The 27,745-nt window shown below is 46.4% G+C and overlaps 1 protein-coding gene across 4 annotated transcripts in view; it reads right to left on the reverse strand.

The window, feature by feature from the left end:
* The window catches only part of LOC140196143 (traf2 and NCK-interacting protein kinase-like), a 290,127-nt gene extending 262,912 nt beyond the window's left edge, over positions 1-27,215 (reverse strand). For all 4 annotated transcript variants that reach the window (XM_072254879.1, XM_072254878.1, XM_072254877.1 and 1 more), the window contains exon 1: positions 26,991-27,215. In XM_072254879.1, coding sequence (XP_072110980.1) covers positions 26,991-27,047 — 57 coding nt within the window. In that variant the 5' untranslated portion in view covers positions 27,048-27,215. The remainder of the gene's footprint in view (positions 1-26,990) is intronic.
* Between the last annotated feature and the right edge of the window lie 530 nt (positions 27,216-27,745).

Genomic DNA, 27,745 nt, shown 5'->3' on the forward strand with positions numbered 1-27,745 from the left:
GAGAGAGGGTGGGTGTGTGTGAGGGAGAGGGTGGGTGTGAGGGAGAGGGTGGGTGTGAGGGAGAGAGGGTGACAGTGTGTGAGAGGGAGAGGGTGACTATGTGTGAGCAAGAGGGCCTGGGTGTGTGGGTAAATTCTCGTGGCATCTTGCTGTGTATAAAGTGTCTGTCTGTATAGCCACAGGTTCGAGGGAGCAGCTCACTGGCTGTGGTGTGACCTCAGGAGGTCATGATGTGCAGCTGACATACCAAACTCACGGTTCTTGGATGTAAGCACAATTCAGCACATCACAGAAACCCAGCTCTCTCTGCACTTCTCACTGCCGCAGTGAAGCAGTCAGCAGAGTTGAAGTCCCCACCTTGCTGGCATTCTCTCTTCTCCCCTCTCCCATCAGGCAGAAGATACAACAGCCCTAAAGCATGTACACCAGAATCAAAGACAGATCCTATCCCACTGTCATCCCTCTGGAATAGTTCCCTGGTATGATAAGACAATTGAGCGGTCCTTTACTAAAACAAAAAGGACTCTTGATCTCACAGTCTACCTCGTTATGATCTTGCACATTTTTGTCTGCCTGCTCTGCACTTTCTCTGTGACAATTTATTCAGTGTTCTGCTTTGATTTTCATTGTACACTTTGACACACTTGGGCTTTGAAATAATCTGTCCAGATGCTTCACAGCTCGGTACGGCAACTGCTCGGCCCATGAAAGCAGGAAACTGCAGAGGGTTGTGGACATCACAGAAACCAGCCTGCCCTCCACGGACTCAGGAAAGCAGCCAGAACAATCAAAGTGGAGAGAATCTGCAGAAGCTGGAAATCCAAGCAACTCACAGAAACTGCAGGAGGAACTCAGCAGGCCAGGCAGCACCACTGGAAAAGAGTAAACTGCCGACGTTTCAGGCTAAGGCGTCGACTGTACTCTTTTCCATGGAAGCTGCCTGGCCTGCTGAGTTCCTCCAGCATTCTGTAAGTGCCAAACAGAATCAAAGTCCGCAGCCACTCCAGCCACCCTCTCTTTTCCCCTCTCCCACTGGGAAGAAGATACAAAAGCCTGATACAGATACCATCGAGCCCAAGGACCACTTCTATCCCACTGTTATCAGACTCCTGAATGGTTCCATAGTCCAACAAAATGAACTCTTGTTCTCAACATTATAGCATTGAACCTTATCAAGTAAAGGTTGAGTGAGCTGGGGCTTTTTCCTTCGCAGCAAGGGAAGGTGAGGGGTGACGTGTTAGAGGTGTACAAGATGGTAAGAGGCATAGATGGATTGGACAGCCAGAGACGCTTTCCCAGGGTGGAAGTAGTTAATACGAGGGGGCATAATTTTAAGGTGATTTGAGGAAAGTACAGGGAGGATGTCAGATGTAGCGTGTTTTTTGTTAAACACAGTAGGGGCATGGAATGTGTTGCCAGAAGTGGTGGTAGAGTCAGATATAATAGGGGCATTTAAAAGACTCAAACAGGCACATGGTTGAAAGAAAAATGGAGGGTTATGTAGGAGGGAAGGGTTAGATTTATCTTGGAGTAGGTTAAAAGTTGGGCACAACATTGTGGGGCAATGGGACTGTACGGTTGCAAGTTCTGTTTGGACTCCCCAGCCCTGGGGATAAGATTGTGACCGCCCGGCTTCTCCCTCAGCTGTCCAGCATCAGCGGGCTCAGGGACACAGCTCAGTCCCACCATATTATTTCAAGATACAGCATGGTAACAGGACCTTCTGTCCAAACCAACCTGCACTGACCAATTAACCCATTATCCCATACATCATTGGGTTGTGGGAGGAAACCGGAGCACAAGGAGGAAACCTATGCAGTCACGGGGGTTGGAGGACATACAGACTCCTGACACGCAGTGGTGGGAATTGACCGGGAGTCGCTGGTGCTCTAATACTGTTATGCTACCTTGCTACCCGAACTTGGTCTAGATTGCTAGATAAAGTGGATGTGGGGAGGGTGTTTCCTGTAGTGGGGAGTCCAGCACCAGAGAGCACAGTCTCAGAACAGAAGGAAGTCACTTTAGAACAAAGACAAGGTGGAATTTCATTAGCCAAAAGACGGTGAATCTGTGGAATTCACTGCCACAGGCGGCTGTGGAGGCCAAGTCACTGGGTATATTTAAAGCCGATGTTGATGGGTTCTTGTTTAGTCAGATGTCAGAGGTTACATGGAGGAGACAGGAGAATGGGGTTGAGAGGGATACTAAATCAGCCACGATGGAATGGCGGAGAAGACACGACGGGCTGAATGGCCTAAATCTGCTTGTATGCATCTTATGGTCTTAATTGATGCCATTTCAGTGAACAGACAACTGTTATTTATCACCCACAGAAGGTTACCTGATAATCCCCACACACATGCTTTGAACACCAACAAAGCCCCCAACCAGAAGATCCATTCCCTCACAGCTCAGCAACCCAGGATCAATCCTGCGCCCCCCACCCGCACTATCTGTGTATGCAGGTTCGTAAACACAAAATAATCTGCAGATGCTGGGGTCAAAGAAACACTCACAACACGCTGGAGGAACTCAGCAGGTCGGGCAGCATCCATGGAAAAGATCGGTCAACGTTTCGGGCTGGAACCCTTCGTCAGGACACAGGGTTCCGGCCTGAAACATCGACCGATCTTTTCCACGGATGCTTCCTGACCTGCTGAGTTCCTCCAGCGTGTTGTGTGTGTATGCAGTTTGTATGCCCTACCCAGTGCTGGGTGATTTTTTTTCCTGGACGTGCGAGTGGGTGGGTTAATTGACACACTGCCCGCTAATGTGCAGGTGAGGGGTGGAAACTGAGGGGGAAATGCAGAGAATAAATCATAATTACTGATGGTTGGGCAGATGTTGGAATCGATTGATAAGGGTGATGTTATAGAGTACTTGGTAACACAGGACAAGATAGGAACCGTCCATGCAAGTGAATAAACAGTTGATGTTTCGGGTGGAAACTGTTCATTAGGACTGAAAAGGAACAGGGAAGACAGCAGAATAAAAAGGTGGAGGGAGAGGAAGGAGAATTAGTTAGGTGATAGGTGAAGCCAGGTAGGTGGGAACGGTGATGGGCTGAAGAAGTCCTAAGGAAGGGTCTCAACCTGAAACATCGACTGTTTATTCATTACCGTCAATGCTGCCTGACCTGCTGAGTTCCTCCAGTATTTTGTGCGTGTTGCAGAGAATAAAACAAACTGGGGAGGTTAAATATACAGGAGTGTGCTTGGTGGTCAAAATGAATTTGACAGGCTGAAGGGCCTGTTTGTATGTTCTCTCTCTCTCTCTCCCCTCTGGCTGTCTAGCAATGAGTACCAATCTACAGCTCAGGCAGCAAGTCCAGAAGTTAAGGCCCAATAGTCAAAACCCTTTTCTCCCCCATTAGTACGGTTTACGTACTTTCTATTTAATCAAACGGACAAAATCCCTTCCATCATCTGATTCTTTACACACTTCCTTTTTCCCCTTTCCTTCTCTTCAGCGGTACCAACTGCAGAAAACTTCTCGCTCAGCGTATCCGGAAGTTGGAGGCCTGATGTCTGCAAGTCTGAGCCAAGGATGACTCCCTCCAGGTCAGCAAATCCCATACGGTGGAGACCCGCAGGTGTCTGGAGTTCAAGGCCTGAAGTTCAAAGTTTGGTTGATACCGAAGGTCGAAGGCTAACGGTCAAAGCCAGAAGTCAGCATGGTCAGAGGTCGAGGCCCGACGTCTGCAAGTCTGAGTGTCTCAGGCTGGAACCGGAGGCTGGAGGCCTGGAGATGGCCTATCCTGGTGTTGGAGGACTGTCTTTCTGTGAGTGGGTGCGAGGGAGAAAAGGAGCTTGTTTTGCTGTTTTGTTTTCATTGTTGCTGCTGTGTGTGTTGGTCTGCTGAACGCGGTGGGCATACTATGTTGGTGTCAGAATCAGAAGTGCCATTTGTGGGCTACCCCTACTACACCTATAGTCTGGGTTGATTGTGAACACAAACAAGGCAGTTCTAACCTATTCTACCTTTCTCTATAACTCAGATCCTGGCAAAATCCTTTTAAATTTTCTCTGCACTCTTTCAATCTAATTACACCTTGTGGTAGGCAGACATCCCACCCTGCAAAAACTCACTTCAGGGAGGTAGCACCATCAATTTGCGGGAGACTCCTGGAACTTCCGGGAGAGGTGGGATGAGTAGCTCCTTAGCAGCCAGCCAGCTAGTTTAAATAACGTTAGCTATGCTAATGAACGAATGACACCTGTTAAACTCACCTCAACATGACTTTTACAGTCTTAACCCACCATGGGCAATAGAAAAGTCACTGTTGCAAACAGTGCAGCGAGCAACACTGTCATTATTTTTGACCCCTATTAGGCAGGGGTACACTTTAGTGTAGTCTGGGGTGACATGCGTTTTATATTTTCTTTTTTTTGAACACACTGCCATGGCGCGCGCTCTCTCTCTCTCTCCCGTGGCCGCTCACGTGTTCTCTCGCGCTCTCGTTTGCTTTCTGTCTCGGTCTCTCGCTTGCTCTCAAAAGAATTGACTTCCGTGATATTGTATATAATTTGCGGGCATCAGGGAGCCACTATTAATATGCAGGAGACTCCCGGAACTTCTGGCAGAGGTGGGATGTCTGGGTAGGTATCCAGAACCGCACACTATACTCCAACTTAGGCCTCACCAATGCCTTATACAACTTTGACATGATGTCCCAAGTCTTGTACTCGATACTTTGATCTATTAAGGACAATGTCCCAAAGGCTCTCTTTACGATCCTATCTACCGGTGACGCCACTTTCAAGGAACTGTGGATCTATATTCCGTGATCACTCTGTTCCATCGCATTCCTCAGTGCCTTACCACTCATTGTCTACGTCCCACACTGGCTGGTCCTCCCGAAGTGCAACACCTCACACTTTTCAGCATTAATTTCCATCTGCCAATTTTCCAGCTGGTCCAGATCCCACTGCAAGCTTTCATGAACCAGATGGACTACACCCCTGGGTTCTGAAAGAGGTGGCTGAAGAGATTGTGGAGGCATTGATAATAATCTTTCAAGAATCACGAGATTCTGGAATGGTTGTGGAGGACTGGAAAATTGAAAATGTCACTCCACTCTTTAAGAAGGGAGGAAAGCAAAAGGCAGGAAATTGTAGGCCAATTAGTCTGACTTCAGTGGTTGGGAAAATGTTGAAGTCAATTATTAAGGATGAGATCTCAGGGTGGAGACACATGATAAAACAGGCCAAAGTCAGCATGGTTTCCTCGAGGAGAAATCTTGCCTGACAAATCTGTTGGGTTTTTTTGAGGAAATAACAGACAGGACAGATGGTGCAGAGTCAGAGATGTGGCTTACTTGGATTTTCATAAGGCTTTTCAAGGTGTTACACATGAGGCTGCTAGACAAAATTAAAGCCCATGGTATTACAGATAAGGAAAATGGGCAAAGATGTGAGAGATGGAAGATCGTGCAGGGAATTGTACAGTCATGCACTTTGGTAAAAGAAACAAAGGCACAGACTATTTTCTAAATGGAGAGACATCTTGGAAATCTGAGGTGCAGAGAGACTTGAGAGTCCTCGTGCAGGATTCCCTAAAGATTAACTGGCAGGTTGAATCATAGTCATAGTCATACTTTATTGATCCCAGGGGGAATTGGTTTTCATTACAGTTGCACCATAAATAATAAATAGTAATAGAATCATTATAGTTAAATAGTAATATGTAAATTATACCAGAAAATTATGAAATAAGTCCAGGACCAGCCTATTGGCTCAGGGTGTCTGACCCTCCAAGGGAGGAGTTGTAAAGTTTGATGGCCACAGGCAGGAATGACTTCCTATGACGCTCTGTGTTGCATCTCAGTGGAATGAGTCTCTGGCTGAATGTACTCCTGTGCCCAACCAGTACATTAAGTAGTGGATGGGAGACATTGACCAAGATGGCATGCAACTTAGACAGCATCCTCTTTTCAGACACCACCGTAAGAAAGTCCAGTTCCATCCCCACATCACTGGCCTTATGAATGAGTTTGTTGATTCTGTTGGTGTCTGCTACCCTCAGCCTGCTGCCCCAGCACACAACAGCAAACATGGTAATCAATGGAATCAATGGTTAGAACAGCAAATGCAATGATACCATTCATTTCAGGAGAACTAGAATGTAAGAGTAAAGATATGCTGAGGCATTACAAGGCTTTGGTGGCCCAGTTTTGTGCCCCTTATCCAGAAAAATGCATTGGCATTGACTATAATGCAACCAGTCAGGACACTCTCAATGGGACAGCTGCAGAAGTCTGCGAGACTGTTCAGCGACAAGTTTCAGTGAAGTTTCTTAATCTCCTGTGAAAGTAAAGACACTGACATGTTTTCTTTGGGATTGTATCTATGTGCTGGGCCAGGGACAGGCCATCGGATATGTTAGCACACAGGAATTTAACCCTTTCCACCAATCCCTCAATGTAGACAGCTGCACGTTCATGGTCCTTACTAACACCAACAATCCACTCTTTAGTTTGGCTGACATTGAGTAAGAGGTTGGTGTTGAAGGAGATGGGTTTTACGGTATTTGTCACATGTACTTCGAAACATTGAAACTGACAGTGAAATGCAACGTTTGTGTTAGTGAGCAACGCAGACCGAGCATTTTCTGGGAGCAGCCCGCAAGTGCCAACATAGCATGTCCACATCTTACTGACCCTCACCAGTATTGTTACGTACCCCGTAACTGGGTTGCCAAACCAGCAAAAATGGACCACTAGTTGGAGTCTGGATTACTGGAACTACGAAAGTTTAATTAAAGAAATAAGTAACACAGTACTCTAATCGTAAGGATATGAATGCAACAGATTAGCAATGATAAACCACACATGTACATAGACCTAGGGTAATAGGAATCACACAAGCTCTATCACAGTCTAGGGGTAAAATGATCAGTCTCAAGTGACGCAGAGTTCAGTTCAGCTTAGGACAGTTCACAATAATCACTGTTGTGCCGTTGGAGAGAGAGAGAGTATGCAAATTCTGATTCACATAGACCTTTGTTCTTCACAGTTAGCTTTCGGGCGAACCCTTTTGATGTCTTCTGTGGTCACCGACTGTGACCCCTCCATTCCGGATACGACCGTTCTTCCGCGGTGCACCCGGCACCCAGGCAAGGGTGGACACACACACCAGGTTCCCGCCGATCACACCTTTTCACCTTGTGCGTCTATGGTCGGTCCCATGACCAGACCTCCAAATTCCCACTCACTTGTGGGGGCACACCGCTTTTCCAGGGTCTCGTTATCTCATGATCTCGTGATGTGTCGTGCCTTAGCGAACCTGTTCTTTTTATCCCCCTGCTGGGGTTTCACCTGTCCATCAAACTTCAAACAGTTCAGCTTCAAAGCAACCGGTCTGTCAATACTCTTAATTGTGTTTCTTTTCCGTTACCTCTCTCTCCTCTCTCATTAACATTTTGAACGCTTCTCCATTGTCTCCCTTATCTCTCTCACCAGTATCAATCTTCTGATAACTTGGTTTTTTGTCACAGTATGTCTGTGGAATGTGAGAAGCACCTAGAAGGAAACCCATGTGATCGCGGGGAGAATGTACAAGCTCCCTGCGGATAGTGGTGAGAACTGGACCATGATTGTAATTGCTGACGCAGTAAAGCATTATGCTATAACCCCTACACTACTGTGCCACAACACTCAGCCAGGCAAACTATCTTGCTACTGACATCTAATATTCTGCAGCTGCAAGGCTCAACTTGATGCTATCATAGAGAAGCCTCTGATTCAGTCGTACTTGCCCCAGCCTGCCTTCCATCGCTTCTACCTCCCAACGTTGAAGCTACAATGACTCAGCCTTCCAGAGCAACAGCCGGGGCGGCTGAGGTGATGGGACCTTCTGATGAAAAACACGTCAACCAGAAATGTTGGCCTTGTTTAGACCGCAAGACATAGGAGCAGAATTAGGCTATTTGGACCATTCCATCACAGCTTGATTCATCCCAACCGCTGGCAAAATCCAAACAAAACACCTGCCAGATCAACACTGTACAGTCCCACAGAACCCAGCAAATCTGGTCCCTGGCAATCCTACGCCTTCTCTGACCACCAGCAAAATCCGACACAGTCACACACCAGACCCACACTACAGCCCAGCAGTACCCAGCAAATTCCACCCCTAACACACCTACACCTTCTCTGACTACTGGTATAACTCAAGGTTTCAAAGATTCAGAATCAGAATCAGGTTTATTATCACCAGCATGTGTCGTGAAATTTGTTAAATTAGCAGCAGCAGTTCAATGCAATACATGATAATGCAGAAAAAAATAAATACAGTAAGTATATATATGTATATTGAATAGATTGAAAATAGTGCAAACACAGAAATAATATATATTTTTAAAAAGTGAGGCAGTGTTCACGGGTTCAATGTCCATTCAGAAATCGGATGGCAGAGGGGAAGAAGCTGTTCCTGAATCGCTGAGTGTGTGCCTTCAGGCTTCTGTACGTCCTACCCGATGGTAACAGTGAGAAGAGGGCATGCCCTGGGTGTTGGAGGTCCTTAATCATAGGTACGTAATAATAATACTACCCAAGATGGAACTGACTAGTTTTACAACTTTCTGTAGCTTCTGTCAATCCTGTGCAGTAGCCTACCAGACCCGTACGAAACAGTAATGCAGCCTGTCAGAATGCTCTCCACTGTACATCTTTAGAAGTTTTTGATTGTTTTTGTTGGCAAACCCAATCTCTTCAAACTCCTAATGAAATACAGGCTCTGTCTTTCTTTCTTCATATCTCCATCGATACGTTGGGACCAGGTTAGATCCTCACAGATCTTGACACCCAGGAAGCTGAAACTGCTCACTCTCTCCACTTCTGATCCCTCTATGAGGATTGGTGTGTGTTCCTTCATCTTACCCTTCCTGAAGTCCACAATCAGCTCTTTCCTCTTATTGACATTGAGTGCCAGGTTGTTGCTGCGACACCACTCCACTAGTTGGCATATCTCACTCCTGTACATCCGCTCGTCTCCATCTGAGATTCTACCAACAATGGTTGTATCATCAGCAAATTTATAGATGGTATTTGAGCTATGCCTAGCCACACAGTCATGTGTGTAGAGAGAGTAGAGCAGTGGGCTAAGCACACACCCGAGGTGCACCAGTGTTGATTGTCAGCAAGGATGAGATATTATCACCAATCTGCACAGATTGTCTGGCTACAAAGTACACTTATTATCAAAGTATCTATGCAATACCCTGAGATTTCCTGAGATGCACCTTCCCACAGACAGCCATGAAACAAAGAAAACCGTAGAATCCGTTCGAAGGAAAACATCAAGTCACCTCTCCCATGCACAAAAGAAAAACAAACTGTGCAAATGGCAAAAAAATAAACAAAAAACACAGCATATAAAATTTGTGATTTTGTCACAGAATCACAAAATTAAATGAGTCTCGGCAAATTTCAGTTCAGCTCAGTGCTTGTAAACAGCAGGCCGCCCCGAATGAAAATCTCCCAAAAAAGGAGCAAGCAGAAATGAGAACCTGACACAACAACCCGCCTAACTCACCCGATATACCAGGGGTGATTGATAAGTTCGTGGCCTAAGGTAGAAAGAGTCAATTTTTAAAAAACCTAACACATTTATTTTTCAACATAGTAGGAGGGGACGCCTTCTACCTTAGGCCACAAACCTATCAATCACCCCTCGTAAACTTCTGCAGAAGCCAAACAGCTGGCACCCCGCCACAAGTCCAAATTCAGCCCGCTAACAGCCTATAGTTTCCATCGCCATCGATGCCGTCTTCCCTGCTGAGTGTTTCCAGCAATCTCTGATTTTGTTTAGGATTTACAGCATCTGCAGTGATTTGATTATCAGCTGTACAGCACAGAAACAAGCCCTTTGGCCCAACTGGTCCATGCCAACTAAGACGCCCATCCAAGCTGGTCCCATTTGCCTGTGTTTGGCCATATCCCTCTAAACCCTTCCTATCCAGGTTAGCTGGCAGTGGCAGGAATTGAACCCAATTGGCTGGTACTGTGAAACGTTCTGCAAATCCCTACATCACTGTGCTGCCCAATGTGAATGCTAATGTTTCTGCCTCAACCCCTTCCCCTAGCAGCTCGTTCCAAATACTGATCATCCTCTTTGTAAAGAAGTTGTCCCTCAAGTTCCTGTTAAATCCCTCTCAACTGAAATCTATGCCATCTGTCTCTTTATTTCCCAACCCTGGGGAAAAGGACTGTGTGCCTTCACGCTATCCATGTCCTTCATGATTTTACACACCCCATAAGGTCACCCCTCACTCTCCTATGCTTCAAGAATTGGTTCTAGCCAGTCCAATCTCAGTCCCTCAATATCCTTGTAAATATTTTCTTTTATACATTCTTCTACAGTCCAATGAAAAAATCCTAACCCTGTTCAACCTCTCTCCATAGCTCTGGGCCGCCAGTCCTGGCAACATCCTCGGCACTCTTTCCAGCTTAATGGCCACTTTCCTGTAGCAGGGTGACCTAAAATGAACACTGGTTTCCCAATGTGGTCTCACCAACGCCTTGTACAACTGCAGCATAACCTCCCACCTCCATACCTAATGCCCTGGCTAGTGAAGGTCAGCGTGCCAACTCATTCTGTCTACCTCTGACCCCACTTTCAGAAAACCATATACTTGTACTGGTAGGGCCATTTGTTCTACAACCTCCTCAGGGCCCTGCCAATCATTGTGAAATTCCTGGCCTCATTTGTCTTCCCAAAATATAACATTATACAGAAAGTTGTGGATATGGCGCAGACCCTACCCACCAGTGAGCACATCTGCATGGAGGACTGTCTCAGGAGAACAGCATCCATCATCTAGGAACCCCCACCATCCAGGCCATGCTCTTTTCTCTCTGCTGCCATCAGGAAGAAGGTTCAGCAGCCTCGGGACTCACACCACCAGATTCAAGGAACAGTTATTACCCCTCAGCCATCTGGCTCCTGAAACGGAGGGGATAGCTTCATTAAACTTCACTCACCCCAGCACTGACCTGTTCCTACAACCTATGGACTCACTTTCAAGGATTCTTCATCTCATGTTCTCAATATTTATTGCTTATTTATTATTACAATTATTATTTCTTTCCTTTTATATTTGCATAATTTATTGTCTTTTGCACACTGATTGATCGCCCAAGTTGGGCGGTCTTTCCTTGATTCTGTTCTGGCCATTATTGTAGTGCAGGGCTCCAAACATGAGGTCCACAGACCCCTTACTTAATGGTATTGATCTATGGCATGAAAATCTTTGGGAACCCTGTTCTATAGAGTTACTGCGTATGCCTGCAACAAAATGAATCTCAAGGTTGTATATGGTGGCATTTATGTACTTTGATAATAAATTTACCATGAAAACATCTCCCACTTAACTGAATTAAACTCCATTTTCCATTCCTCGACCCACTTACCCAGCTGATCAAAATCGCTCTGTAAATCCTCATAACCATCATCACTGTCAATTACATTACCGATGTTAGTATCATCTGCAAACTTGCTAACCAAGCCTTGTACGTTCTCATCTAAATCACAGAGATACAGGACTATGTAAAAGCCTTAGGCACATCTATATAGCTAGGGTACCTAAGTCATTTCGTCAGTACTCTCGTGACAAATGCAAAGGCCCCAGCACCGGCAAGGAAACACTAATACTTACGGGACTCCAGTCCAAAAGCTAGTTCCTTCACCAGTGTACACTTGGGGGAGGGTCTCAGCAGAACCACAGAGAACGTATTAGAAGACCATCAGATATAGGAGAAGTAGACCATTCGGCCCATTGAGTCTGCTCCACCATTCAATCATGGGCTGACCCAATTCTTCCAGTCATCCCCACTCCCCTGCTTTCTCCCCATACCCTTTGATGCCCTGGCTAATCAAGAACCTATATATCTCTGCCTTAAATACACCCAATACTTGGCCTCCATAGCCGCTCATGGCAATAAATTCCACAGATTTACCACCCTCTGACTAAAGTAATTTCTCCGCATCTCTGTTTCAAATGGACGTCCTTCAATCCTGAAGACATGCCCTCTTGTCCTAGACTCCCCTACCATGGGAAATAACTTTGCCATATCTAATCTGTTCAGGCCTTTTAACATTCGGAATTATCAAACAAACCTTTTTTGATTCCAGGTTCTTTGACTGCATAGGTGTGCAAATCCATGTGTAATCAAATGTGTCACAGGTGTGCAAATCCATGAGTAATCAAATGTGTCATTGAGTAGGTTCGTGCGTGTACCACAGCAAGTCTTACGGAGCATACAAAGAAGGGAATTAGGAGCAGGATTATGTTCCGAGCCCAGCAGCCAGGTCAGCCAGTTTAATGAAGTCACAATTGACCTGAGTCTAACCTCAAATACACCTTCCCATTGGCACCCATCCTCCCTGGTTACCTTTGTTAAGCAATGCCAAAATAGCGTAGTGGTTGGCGTGACGCTACTGCAGCTCAGGTAGTTGGGAGTTCAGAATTCAATTCCGCCGTGCTGTGTCAGCAAGTTTATTTATTCCTTCCTACGTTTTCTCCTGGTTCTCCTGTTTTCTCTCACAGCCCAACGACATACATTAATTGGTCATTGTATATTGTCCTGTGATTAAGTTAGGGTTCAAATGAGTTGCTGGGCAGCATGAATTGGTGGGACAGATGAACCAATTCTGCGCTGAGCTGTATCTACAAATAAATATCTAACTTTGCTTTTAAAATATTTGAGGTCTGTTTCTACTGCCCTTTGAGAAAGAAAGTTCCAAAGGCCCACGATCCTCTGAGGGGATTTTCTTAACACTACCTCTCTCCTTCCCTTCTCCTCCAGTGTCATAGGAAAATCATCTGGGGTGGTAGAGTAGCACAACACTTTCTAGTGACAGCAATCGGGGTCCAATTCCCCCCGCTGCCTATACGGAGTCTGTACATTCTCCCTGTTAGGGTTTCCTTTACTCATTGGTAGGGTAATTGGTCATTGTAAACTGTCCCGTGTTTAGGCTAGGAAGGATTCAATTGGTGGGTTGCTGAGTGTCAAGGCTCAAAGGGCCAGAAGGGCCTATTCCACACTATATGTCAATGAATAAATAAATAAAATCAGCGTGAGGAAATATTGGAAATGGTTTGGGGACGTGATGAAAGGCAAACTCCATCATCAGGACATTGGACCCCTGAAAGATGGAGGAAAACAGAAGACCAAAGCAACTTGGTGCCGTACCACAGAGGCAGGAATGAGGACTCTGAACCACAGCTGGGGCACAATAGAGAAGATAGCCAAGAACAGAGAGAGATGGAGGACCTTCATTGCTGTCCTAAGCACCAACAGTTCAATGGGCAGTACGTAAGCACCTCTGTCTGAGTCGTGCAACTCCAAATTTTTTTAAACAATAATCTCCAGATTCTCCCACAAGATCCACTCAGTGGTCAATTTATTAGATGAGCTTACAGTTTTAGAACAATGCAATGGAAACTGTCCTTGAGCCATTTGGTGAATGCTTCTTCCCACATCCCAAAGGAGAAGTGAGGGACAGTGAGTTCATTGTCCCTCGTGTGTGGTGGAACTGGGCAGTCACTGGTGAGCAAATGGGAAGGACAGCTTCCCAGCAGATAGCATTGGTTCTAATGGATTACTGCAATGCCTGATGGGAATATGGAAAAACTCCAGCCCAAAGCCACTGTGAGATCTCCACAGTCCTTCAGTTCCCACCTCCTGTCTGTCCTCAGCTTTGAACTTCTGACTGGACCCGGATCTACTCAGATCCTGAGCTCATCTTCATCTTCGTCTTCTCTCCACACTGCTGCAACCAGTCCCCCCTCCCCAAGATGCATGGTCATAAAGAGGTAGATAGTGAGGTCAAGACTCAAATGTTGAAAGGCTTTGATGGAGTGGATGTGGAGAGGATGTTTCCTATGGTAGCAGAGTCTAGGACCAGAGGGCACAGCCTCAGAATAGAGGGGAGTTATTTTAGAACGGAGATGAGAAGGAATTTCTTCTGCCAGAGAGTGGTGTATCTGTGGAATCTGCTGCCACAGGGAGTGTGGAGACCAAGTCACTGGGGTGTATTTAAGGCAGAGGTTGAGAGATTCCTGATGTCAGACCATGAAGGGATACAGAGAAAAGACAGGAGATTGGGGCCGAGAAGGAAAATGGACAGCCATGATGAAATGGTGGCGCAGATTCAACGGGCCAGATAGCCTAATTCTGCTTGTATATCTTATGGTCTTAAGACTCCATTTTATCACACTAGGGAACCATTTAATCACATTAGAAGCTGTCCTTGAGCCTGCTGGCATGTGCTTTCAGACTTTGTATCTTCTGCCCGATAGCGTGGGGGGGTGGGGGAGAAGAGAGAATGTCGGTGTATACTGGAATACCATGGTACAATATCAGTCCCCCATTTAACAAAGATTATTGCTACATTAGAATTGGTTCTGTGAACATTTCCCATATGAATTCCTAAAATGGGTGGATTTCTTACAAGGAAAGGTTGGACAAGTTGGTGCACGCATATCTTGAAGTGTAGAAAAGTAGAAGTAGGCTTGATTTAAATATTTAAGAACCTAATGATTTATCCAAGGTATCTCCTCTTGACAGTCATGGAGCAATGAAACAGGCCCTCTGGGTCAACTTGTCCATGCCAACCGTGGTGCCCAACAAGCCAGATCTATTTGTCTAAATGCTTCTTAAATGCCTTTCATGTATCTGGCTCAATCACCTCTTCTGCCGGCTCATTCCACGTCCTGACCACAGTCCGCATGAAAATAGGATTCCACTTAAATCTTTCATCTCTCCTTGTGAACCTATGCCCTATGGCATTGAGTTCCTGGTAAAAAGACTATGCTGATTCACCTAGACTACATCCTCATGATCTTACCACCTTTGTAAGTCACCCCAGGTCTTTTGTGCTCCAAGGAACAAGTCGCAGGCTGTCAAAGCTCTCCGTTTCACCTCTTCTATGCCCCGTTTCTCAATATGGATAACAGTAGCAATCCAATTCAAATCCATGGCTTAATATACACGAGAAAGTCGAGAGGAGAAGATGGAAGCACACCTGCGTGTGCGCAGCTCTCCGGTGAAAAATTATATCGTATCTGTTAAATAGGGGTCGTGGACAATTCTGATTTGATGGAGAATGGATGTGAAAGCACAGAGGAACATCTGGAGAAATTTCTGAAACGCCCGTTCGCTGCTGTCGTTACTGTGTGGTCAGGAATCTTTTGGAGGGTAGGCCTCAAAATCCCCGGCCTTGTCTGCTTTTGGCGACTGAGAAGGAGGTCAAATCGTTCGGACAGAGATGGCGCTCAGTACTCGGTGTCAGAGAGCTGATCAGAGCTCGAAGTTTTCGGATGACTCAGAGTCGGATTGTGGTCGGTATGGCAGGGAGAGTTTTTCTTCCCTCTCCCGTCTGCGTGAGATGTGGGACATTTAAGAAACTTTGAACTTAACTGTGCTCATGGACTTCTTCATCAAGTTATGGTATTGTTACACTGTTGTAACTATATGTTATAATTATGTGGTTTTGTCAGTTTTTTCAGTCTTGGTTTGTCCTGTGTTTTGTGATATCACACCGGAGGAAATATGGTATCATTTCTTAATGCATGCATTACTAAATGACAATAAAAGAGGACTATGTGTCCTCATAATCATAAATCTGCAGAAACAGGAAATCCAGAGCAAGACACACAAAATGCTGGAGGAGCTCAGCAGGTCAGGCAGCAACTGTGGAGGGGAGTAAGTCGAGTGTGCTGATGAAGGGTCTCAGTCCAAACCATCGCCCGCTTATTCCTCTGCATAGCTGCTGTCTGACCCGCTGAGGTCCCCCAGCATTTTGTATATGTGTTGGTCTGGATTTGCAGCATCTGCTGAGCTTCCTGTGTTAATACAGTCAGTGGCCACTCTGCTAGGCCCACCTGCTCGTTAATGCAAAGGTCTCACCAGCCAATCATGTGGCAGCAACTCAATGCATTAAAGCATACAGACATGGTCAAGAGGTTCAGTTGTCATTCAGACCAAACATCAGAATGGGAAAATGTGGTCTAAGTGACTTTGATTGTGGAATGATTGTTGGTGCCAGGCAGGGTGGTTTTTGAGGATCTCACAAACTGCTGATCTCCTGGGATTTTCACTGACAACTGTCTCTAGAGTTTACAGAGAATGCTGTGAAAAGAAAAAAACACACACCCAGTGAGAGGGCAAAATTGCTTTGTTGATGAGAGAGGTCAGAGGAGAACGTCCAGCCTGGCTGAGGGCGACAGTAACTCAAGTAACCACACGTTACAACAGTGGTGTGCAACAAAGCATCTCTGCATGCACAACACTTCAAACCTTGAAGTGGACGGGCTACGGCAGCCGACGACCATGAACGTACACTCAGTGGCCACTTTATTGGGTACAACAGGTGGCTAGTAAAGTGGCCACTGAGCTTACTTCTGTATTCTCGCTGCTGACATCAGGAAGGAGGTACAGGAGCCTCAGCACCCACATCACCAGGTTCAGGAACAGTTATCACCCTTCACCCATCAGGCTCCCGAACCAGCGCGGATAACTTCACTCATCTGAACACCGCACTGCTTCCACAACCTATGGGGTCACTTTCAATCATGTCCGACCACAGGACATAGGAGCAGAATTAGGCCATTCAGCCCATCGACTCTGCTCTGCCATTTCATCACAGCTGATCCCAAATCCCACTCAACCTTGTACACCTGACTTCTCACCAAGTCCTTTCATGCCCTGACCGATCTGGAATCTATCAACTTCCACTTTAAATATACCCACGGACTTTGCCTCTACCCCAATCTGTGGCAGAGCATTCCACAGATTCACTACTCTCTGGCTAAAAAAATTCCAATTTTGCGGCTGTGCCTTCTAGTTCTAGATACCCCCACCAGAGGGAACATTTCTCCACGTCCATCCTATTTAGTCCTTTCAACATTCAGTAGGTTCCAACAAGATACCCCCCCCCATTCTTAATTCCAGTGAGTACAGACCCAAAGCTGCCAAATGCTCCTCAAATGTTAACCCCTTCATTCCCAGAATCATCCTCGTGAACCTCCTCTGGACTCTCTCCTTTCTGAGATAAGGGGCCCAAAACTCTTGACAATACTCCAAGTGCGGCTTGACTGGTGCCATATAAAGCCTCAACATTATCTCCTTGCTTTTATATTCTGTTCCCCTTGAAATAAATGCCAACATTGCATTTGCTGCATTTACCACAGATTCAACCTGTAAATTAAGCTTCTGGGAGTCTTGCACAAGGACTCCTAAGTCCCTCTGCACATCTGATGTTTGAATTTTCTCCCCATTTAAATAATAGTCCACACTATTGTTCATTTTACTAAAATGCATTGTCATACATTTCCCAATGCTGTATTCCGTCTGCTAATTTTTTGCCCACTCATCCATTTTGTCTAAGTCTTGTTGCAATCACATTGCTTTCTCAGCACTACCTACCCCTCCACCTATCTTTGTGTCATCTGCAATCTTTGCCACAAAGCCATCAATTCCATGATCCAAGTCATTGCAAACAATGTGAAAAGTAGTGGTCCCAATACTGACCCTGGCGGAATGCTAGTCACTGGCAGTCAATCAGAAAAGGTCTCTTTTATTGCCACTCGCTACCTCCTGCCTGTCAGCCATTGCTCTATCCATGCCAGTATCTTTCCTGTAACGCCATAGGATTTTATGTTGTTAAGCAGCCTCATGTGTGGCACCTTATCAAATGTTTTCTGAAAATCCAAGTAAATGACATCCACTGCCTCTCCTTTGCCCACCCGGCTTGTTACTTCCTCAAAAAACACTAACAGATTTGTCAGGCAAGATTTCCATTCACAAGTCTCCAAGTACCCTGACACCTCATCCTCAATAATAGACTCCAACACTTTCCCAACCATTGAGGTTAGGCTAACTGACCTATAATTTCCTTTCTTTTGTCTTCCTCCCTTCTTAAGGAGTGGAGTGACATTTGCAATCTTCCAGTCCTCTGGGTCCATGCCAGAATCAAGTGATTCTTGAAAGATCATGACCAATGCATCAGTTATCTCTTTAACAACTTCCCTCTCAGGATTCTGGGATGTAGTCCATCTGGTCCAGGTGACCTATCCACCTTATGACCTCTGAGTTTGCATAGCACTTTTTCCATTTTTCATAGCAATGGCGCTCACACCTGCTCCCTGACACTCACGGACCTCTGGCACTCTGTTAGTGTTGTCCATAGTGAAGACTGATGCAAAGTACTCAAGTTCATCTGCCATTTCTTTGTCCCCCTCAAGGGATAGCCACGACTAAACTAGGCATGACAACCCGCCTCAGAGAACTGAAATGTTCCGTTTATCCAGTTACGTTATATGGCTCAGAATGTGGGACAATATCTAGTAACCTGAGGAAACAAATTGAAACAGCAGAGGTGTGATTTCTGAGGAGGATGCAAAGAATATCATGGATGAAACGAATATCTAACGAGGATGTCATGAACAGAGCAAGCACAAAAAGAGAAATAATGTATGAGGTCATGAAACGGCAACGTAACTTCATTGGACATGTGAGAGTAAGAGTTCGGCATGGACTAGAAGGGCTGAGATGGCCTGTTTCCATGCTGTAATTGTCATATGGTTAATATCATCTCTCACCTCTCTTTTGCTCTTTACGTAACTGAAAAAACTTTCAGTATCCTGATTTATATTATTGGCTAGTTTGCCCTCTTTCATCTTTTCCTTTCTTGTGGCTTTTTAGTTGCCTTTTGTTGGATTTAAAAAGCTTCCCAATCATCCAACTTCCCATTGACTTTCGCTACCTTATATGCCCTTTCCTTGGCTTTGATGCAGTCCGTAACTTCCCTTGTCAGCCACGGTTGCCTACCCCTGCCATTTGAGAACTTCTTTCTCTTTGGACATATCTATCCTGCACCTTGTGAGATATTCCCAGAAACTTCAGCCACCTCAGTTTATGATGGGTCTCACCATTTGCTGATGACACAAAAGCTGAGAGTATTGTGGATAGTGTGGAGGGCTGTCAGAGGTTACAGCGGGACATCGATAGAATGTAAAACTGGGCTGAGAAGTGGCAGATGGAGTTCAACCCAGATAAGTGAGAAGTGGTTCATTTTGGTAGGTCAAATATGATGGTAGGATATAGTGCTAATGATAAGACTCTTGGCTGTGTGGAGGATCAGAGGGATCTTGGGGTCTGAGTCCACAGGACACTTAAAGTTGCTGTGGTTGACTCTGTGGTTAAGAAGGCATACGGTGTATTGGCCTTCATCAACCGTGGGATTGAGTTTAAGAGCTGAGAGGTTTTGTTACAGTGATATAGGACCTTGCTCAGACCCCACTTGGAGTGCTGTGCTCAGTTCTGGTCATCTCACTATAGGAAGGATGTGGACACTATAGAAAGGGTGCAGAGGAGATTTACAAGGATGTTGCCTGGATTGGAGAGCATGCCTTATAAGGATAGGTTGAGTGAACTCAGCCTTTTCTTCTTGGAGCGACGGAGGATGAGAGGCGACCGGACAGAGGTGTACAAGATGATGAGGGGCATTGATCGTGTGGACATTCAGAGGCTTTTTCCCCAGGGCTGAAATGGTTAACACAAGAGGGCATAGTTTTAAGGTGCTTGGAAGTAGATATAGAGGAGATGTCAGAGGTACTTTTTTTTATATAAACGCAGAGAGTGGTGTGTGCGTGGAATGGGCTGCCGGCGGCAGTGGTGGAGGGAGATACCATAGGGTCTTTTGAGAGAGCCTTGGATAGGTACATGGAGCTTCGAAAAATAGAGGGCTATGGGTAACCCAAGGTCACTTCGAAGGTAAGGACTTGTTCAGCACAGCATTGTAGGATTTCTATGTTTCTAGTGTAGAGGAGGCCGCATCAAGACACAACAGATGACCCCAGCAGATTCATTGTGAAGTGTTGCCTCACCTGGAAAGACTGTTTGGGACCAGAATGATAGTGAGGGAGAAGGTGAATGGGAAGGTATAGCACTTTGGCCAGTTGGAGGGATCAGTGTCAAGAGGAAGATTAGTGTGGAGGGACGAGGGACAAAGAAATCACCGAGGGAGTGATCCCTGTGGAAAGCAGAGGGGAGGGGAGGTAAAGATATGTTTGGTGGTAGGGTCCCATTGTAGACGCTGGAAGTTGTGGAGAATGATGCGTTGGATGCAGAGGCTCCTGGAGTAGCAGCTGAGGTCAGGAGGAACTCTATCCCTGGTCAGGCAGCAGGAAGGTGGTGTGAGCACAGAAGTTCAAGAAATGGAGGAGACGTGAGTGAGGGCTGCATCAATGGTGCAGGAAGGGAAATCTTTGAAAAAGGAGGACATCTATGATGAAGGAACTGAGAAAAGAGAACAGCATCTTTACAGAAGAGGGATATTCAAAATATCCATGGGAATCAACATGTTTATAAAAGATGTCGGTTGACAGTCTGCCTCCAGAGATGGAGAAAGAGAGTTTGAAAAAGGTGTCAGAAATGGGCCAAGTGAATTTAAGACAGGGTGAAAGTTGGAGACAACACTGATGAAATTGATGAGGTCCCAGTGAATGGGAGCTCTCCAGAGTTAATGAGGTCAGTGATGGTGTCAGAGACACTTTTCTGAAGGTCTGGAGTGGGGTCCACTTCAAGAAGCAATACCAAAGCAGCCGTCAATGTAGTGGAGGGAGAGTTCGGCAGCAGTACTGGGGAAGGCATGGAACATGGACTGTTCTACATAGACAACAAAAGGCAGATATAACTGGGGTCAAGTCTGGAGAAAGTGACAGGAACCAAAGGAGAAATTGTTGAAGATGTGGACCAGTTTTGCCAGCCAGAGGGAGGTTGTGGAGAACTAATTAGTTCTCTTATTGACAAAGAAATGGAGAGCTTTAAGGCCTTCTTGGTGGTGGATAGAAGAGCATAGGGCTGAGCATCCATGGTGAAGATGAGGATGTCAGTGCCAGGGAACTGAGTTTGGGGGCAGTGGTTGGCATTATGGTGAAGGGGGCAAGGCAAGTCCTTTGCTAAGGGCAGAATGTTCCATCTCAGAGAGGGGAAAGTTGGAGGAGATGGTAAAGACAAGGATTAGAGCTGGGATCAGAGGGGGAAGAGAGTTGGTGGTGCCAGAGAGACAAGGGTTCAAGTGTTCAGGAAAGATGGGGTGAGAGAGAGAGGGAGGCTCTGAGGACCCAAGGAGTGATGGTGGAGCCTGAGAGACCCGGGGTTGGAGAGTGGTAATGGGGGAAACGGGAGCCTGGGGGCCTAGCCTCAGTGAGGAAGTCTCAGCCTGGCGTTGCTGGCAGGAGAGGTCGAGGCTGGAGCCAGAGCTAGAGGCCATGGAATTTGCAATCTGAAGGCGTCCAGGGTCGTAGGAACCATCAGAATCCTGTTAATTGTTCACCATTCTCTATTCCCAGTCATACATTTTACGCCCTTTAGGACAGAATCTAAGAGCCACATAGCTCTTCGACACAGAGTTAATGTTAGCCATCAACCTCTCACTTACAATAATCCTGCAGCTTGGGGTGTTGTCGAGTTTGGAGTTTAATCCTGGTTCACTATCCAATGGGACAAGAGCTCCCGTGCGCCCAATTCCACAGGTTCACCGTCCTACAGGACAAGAGTTCCTCTGCACCCAATTCCAGAGGTTCACTGTCCATAGCGGCTACCCTATTAATTTTGTCCTCTGTCTTGTTCCTACCCCTTAGAACCTTCAGTGCTTCAGTAAGATTAACCCTCAATTTTCTAAACTCCAAAAAAATATACACTCTGTGGCCACTTTATTGGGCACCTCCTGTTCCACAATAAATTGTGGTCTTCTACAGCTGCAGCCCATCCAACTCAAGATTCAATGTGCTGTGCATTCAGAGATGCTCTTCTGCACACCACATTCATTACACATGGTTATTAGAGCTATTGTTGCCTTCCTGTCTGTCCATTCTCCTCTGACCTCTCTCATTAACAAGGCATTTTTTTCCCATGGAACTGACACTCACTGGATGTTGTTTTGGTTTTCACACCATCTTCTGTAAACTCTAAGGGAAATCCCAGATCAGCAGTTTCTGAGATACTCAAACCACCCCGTCTGGCACCACCAATCATTCCATGGTCAAAGTCAGTTAGATCACATTTCTTCTCCATTCTAATGTTTGGCCTGAACAACAACTGAACCTTTTGACCATGTCTGCATGCTTTTATGCATTGCATTGCTGCCACATGATTGGCTGATTAGATACTTGTATTAACCAGCAGGTATACAGGTGTGTCTAATAAAGTGGTTGCCCAGTGTTTATTAGGGTGAAATTTGCTGTTTTGTATCAGCAGTAAAATGACTATAGAGTACAAAATTTAAAAATTGTGTAAAAAAGGAAATAGTGAGGTAGTGTTCATAAATTCATGAACCATTCAGGAATCTGATGGTGGTGGAGAAGGTGGTATTTCTGAATCAGAGCCCATTTGGACCATTCTGTGCTTGCAATGACATTCACTAGGCCATGTCTGACCTTCTGCCTCGGCACCACTCTACTGCACTAACCCTGTGATTCCCTGAGCCGCTACATTCGCTGAACATGCACTATAACGAGAGGTTGGACGAACGTGGGCTGTTTTCTCTGGAGCATCGGGGTCTGAGGGGAGATTTGAGAGAGTTTCATAAGATTATGAGAGACACAGATAGAATAGATAGACAGTACGTTTTCCCAGGGTTGAACTGTCTAATACCAGAGGGCATTGTATTTATGGTGAGAGGGGGTAATCTCAAAGGAGATGTGAGGGGCAGGTCTTTTTTAGACAGAGAGTGGCGGGTGCCCGGAGTGTGCTGCCTGGGGTGATGGCAGAGGGAGATACATTGGGGACATTTAAGAGAGGCTTAGTTGGGCACATGGATGTGAGGAAAATGGAAGGATATGGACATTGTGTAGGCAGAAGAGTTCAGTTTGGTTGGCCCTTTGATTACTGATTTAATTGGCTTGGGACAACATTGTGGGCCGAAGGTCTGATCCTGTGCTGAACTGTTCTATGCGGTATTCGTTGAACGCGGTATCATCTTCTACCACCGGTCTGCCAGGTGAACAATGGACTGGACTTTGTGATCTGCATCTCAGCCAAAGGTTGTCGACAACACCAACACGCACGTCCGTGCATCTGACCCCACATGTATGCACATACATGTCCAACACCCACATAAAACCACATGCAAATGGCTGTACACACACGCATACAATTTGGCACCTGTGCCTGCACACAGACGCATGCGCAAAGACACGAGCACAATCAAGCATGTGTGCACACACGGACTCCTGAACACATGCATGTGAGCAGATGTGCGGCCAGACACAGGTGTGCACTCAGCTTCTTACAGGAGGATAGTGGAAGCTTTAGAGAGGCTGCACAGGAGATTTACCTGGACGCTATCTGGATTAGAGAGCATGTATTGTGAGGATAGGCTGAGTGAGCTGGGGATTTTCTCTTTGGAGTGAAGGAGGATGAGAGGTGACCTGATAGAAGTGTACAAGAGGGTAAGAGGCATAGATAAAGTGGTGAACCAGAGACATTTTTTCCCAGTGCAGAAATGGCTAATACAGGGTGGGGGGGGGGGGGATAATTTTAAGGCGACTAAAGGAAAATGTGGGGGGTGCAGGTGGATATCCAAGCTAAGTCTTTGACACAGAGAGTGGTGCGTGTATGAATGATCCTGCCAGTGTTGGTGGTAGAGGCAGATACATAGAAAATAGGTGGAATAGGCCATTCGGCCCTTCGACCCTGCACCGCCATTCAGTATGATCATGGCTGATCATCCAACTCAGAACCCTGCACCAGCCTTCCCTCCATACCCCCTGATCCCTTTAGCCACAAGGGCCATATCTAACTCCCTCTTAAATATAGCCAATGAACCGGCCTCAACTGTTTCCTGTGGCAGAGAATTCCACAGATTCACCACTCTCTGTGTGAAGAAGTTTTTCCTCATCTCAGTCCTAAAAGGCTTCCCCTTTATCCTCAAACTGTGACCCCTCGTTCTGGACTTCCCCAACATCAGGAACAATCTTCCTGCATCTAGCCTGTCCAATCCCTTAAGGACTTTATACGTTTCAATAAGGTCCCCCCTCAATCTTCTAAATTCTAACCAGTATAAGCCTAGTCGATCCAGTCTTTCATCATATGAAAGTCCTGCCATCCCAGGAATTATTATACATTATAATACGTTAGGGCCACTTAAGAGACTGTTAGATAGGCACATGGATGATAGAAAAATGGAGGGCCATGTGGGAGGCAAAGGTTAACTTGATCTTGGAGTAGGTTATAGGGTTGGCACAGCATTGTGGGCTAAAGGGCCTGTAGTGTCCTGTAATGTTCTATGTTCTACATATATGTGCTTGACAAGATCCTAAACAGAGAACGCACTGACACAAATAAATGCAGAAGACTGCAATTAAATCACAAACAAGAGAAAATCTGCCGATGCTGGAAATCTGAGCAACACACACAGAATGCTGGAGGAACTCAGCAGGACAGGCAGCATCTATGGAACAGAGTACAGTCACGTTTCGGGCTGAGACCCTTGGGCAGGACTGGAGGGAAAAAGATGAGGAGTAGAGTTAAAAGGTCGGGGGGGGGAGGGAGAAACACAAGGTGATAGGTGAAACCGGAAGGGGGAGTGTAGAGCTGGGAAATTGATTGGTGAAAGAGTTGGAGGGCTGGAGAAGGGGGGAATCTGACAGGAGAGGACAAAAGACCATGGAAGGGAAGGGAAGGGGGAGGAGCACCAGAGGGAGGCGATGGGCGGGTGAGGAGATAAGGAGAGAAGGAATGGGGTTGGGGAACAGTAAAGGGGGGGGGCATTACCGGAAGTTAAAGAAATCGATGTTCATGCCATCAGGTTGGAGGCTACTCAGACGGAATATAAGGTGCTGTTCCTTCAACCTGAGTGTGGCCTCATTGTGACAGTGGAGGAGACCATGGACGGACATATCGGAATGGGAATGGGAAGTGGAATTAAAATTGCTGGCCACTGGGAGACCTCGCTTCTGGCAGACAGAGTGTAGGTGCTCGGTGAAACAATCTCGCAGTCTACGTCGGGTCACACCGGGAGCACTGGACAGTGCATATGAACCCCAACAGGCTCACAGGTGAAGTGCCACCTCACCTGGAAGGGCTGTTTGGGGCCCTGAATGGTGGTGAGGGAGGAGGTGTAGGGGCAGGTGCAGCACTTAAATCTTGATTTAGGTAGCATTTCAAGGGAAGAGGTAGAGGTAGAGAGAAGGGAGGGGTATTTTGGTATCCTATTTTATATTATTGGCTAGCTTACCTTCATATTTCATCTTTTCTTTCCTTATGGGTTTTGTAGCTGCCTTGTGGCTAATACAGAGACATTTTAAGGTGATTGTTAGAAAGTATAGGGGGTATGTCAGGGCTAGATTTTTTTACACAAAGTGGTGGGTGTGTGGAACTGGTAGTGGTAGAAACAGACACATTGGGGACATTTAAGAAACTATTAATTAGGCACATGGATGGTAGAAAATGGAGGGTTGTGTAGGAGGGAAGGGTTAGATTAATCGTGGAGGAAGTTAAAGGGCCAGCACAACATCGTGGGCCGAAGGGTTTATACTATTCTTTGTTGTGGGAAAGGACACCGGCCGGACCTGTGTAATCCCCCTCAGAGGCGCGTTAATGAGGTATGGGTTTCTGAACTGTCAGTCGGCGGGACGGTGGAGGCGCCAGGACAGAGTCTGCAGATAGCCCCCTCGCCCAGCCTCAGCCTCGCCGCACAGCCCGCGTCCAACTCAGAAACGACCTGACAAGATTTCTGACGCGATAACGACCAACACAAAGCGGGGGGGATCATCACTTCATTGCAGGGCTGGTATCCTGGCTGGTGGCCAGTTGCCGACCCTCTTCCGCACCCACACAATCCTCCTGCCTATCTCCCCCTCAGCACCCCAATGACACACATACACACCCACACCTCTCCATTGTCCCCACCCTTTGCGTCCTTCCCCGGAAAGAAGACGTACAAAAGCAAGCAGAGGGACACCGAGCAAGTTCCTGAGAGAATCGCAATCCGCTGTGCCGAAATCTGAATTGTGGGCTGAAATGCCACAATGAATTCTTGTTATTCAGATGCACAGACTGCCTGGACGGCACTACAGCACCGCTCTTTGATAAACCAGGCCATAGGACCTAAAGATTCCCAATAACAAGATTCTGCAGATGCTGGAAATCCAGAGCAACACACACACACACACACACACACACACAAAATGCTGGAGGAACTCAGCAGGTCAGGCAGCGTCTAATAACGAAAGGTTTTGCAGATGCTGGAAACCCAGAGCACCGCACACATACAGACAAAATGCGGGAGGAACTCCATAGGTCTAATAACAGAGAGAGCCCTTTCCCACCACAAGCCCTCGCCCATCAATTTTGCAGGACGTTTGCACACCACGAATGCCTCAGTCACTCAACATGTCCCTGTCCATTTTGCTCCACGCACCCGGCGGCGGCCGAGACTGCATTTCACTCTACCGAAGACTCAAAGAACGGAAAATCGCTCGGGAAGCTGCAATTGTTAACCAGTCCTCCCGCTCTGCACACACCAGAAGGAGAGGGTTTAATAGACGCGGGGTTTAAAGCCAACCGCAAACAGACAAGAGAGGCGTTTAAAGGCCCTAATATAACCGTGTCGGATCCTGCAGACTTGCACTTGCTAGGAAGGAGGCAATAAGACAAAGACAGGGAGAAAAATAAAAATGAATTAACACTTTTTTTTAAAAGGAAACCCTACTTAAAACTACAAGAGGCTGGTTTGCAGACATCGCCTCATTCATTCGGGGACTGTTAGAATGGGTCGAGCAGGGCGACACGCACGGACACGCAACGGTGTCCACTGCATCCCCGGCCAACGCGAGCAACACACCGGCCGGTACAGGAAATCCTCACTTCGAAGGAATACGATAGACTGCCGTTGCAACATTACAATATTGAAGGAACCATGAAGATCTCCGTCGTTAGCGCCAGTAATAAATAATTCTGGTGTCGTACAAGTATGACTTACCCTCAAAGCCGAAAGATCAATCTCATCCAGGCTACGCGCGGGGGAGTCGCTCGCCATGTTAAATTGTTCCCTTTCTCTCTCTCTATGTCTCTATTTCTCTTTCTCCCTCTCTCTGCTTCTCGTCTCTCTCACTCCCGGAGCGATTCAATACATATCCTTCCGCTCAGTAACAATGAATCCGAGCAATCGCTCAGACCTGAACGTGGGCTTGTAAATATAAAAATGAAACGGAGGTGGGGAGAGGAGGAGGAGGAAGATATTCTAATTTGCTCCCACCCCCCAGTTTTTTGCCGGCGGTACGGGGGAAGGCGTGCCGAGTGCTACAATCTTATCTTATTCTACTAGGTGTCTGTTTGAAGACAACTGCTCACTGCATGGCGCTTGGACATAATAAACAGTTCACACATATATACACACACACACAGACATAGCGAGGTTCTGCGGAAGCTGTCAATCACCGCATCCGGGGAGGAGATTCCACGCACACATGCACTCAGACCCACAGGCACACATAATCTCTCTCACTCTCACTGTCACTGACACACACACACACCAATTGAACCCCAGCCTAATCACAGGACAATTTACAATGAACAATTAACTTACTGACCAGTTCGGACTGCAGGAGGAAACCAGAGCACCCGGAGGAAACCCACGCAATTTATGGGGCAGAGTGTACAAACTCTGTGAATGCCTGCAAGAAATTGAATCTCTGGGTTGTATATGGAGACATATATGTACATTGATAATAAATT

The sequence above is a fragment of the Mobula birostris genome, chromosome 4 (genome assembly GCF_030028105.1).
Source record: "Mobula birostris isolate sMobBir1 chromosome 4, sMobBir1.hap1, whole genome shotgun sequence".
NCBI classification, from domain to species: domain Eukaryota; kingdom Metazoa; phylum Chordata; class Chondrichthyes; order Myliobatiformes; family Myliobatidae; genus Mobula; species Mobula birostris.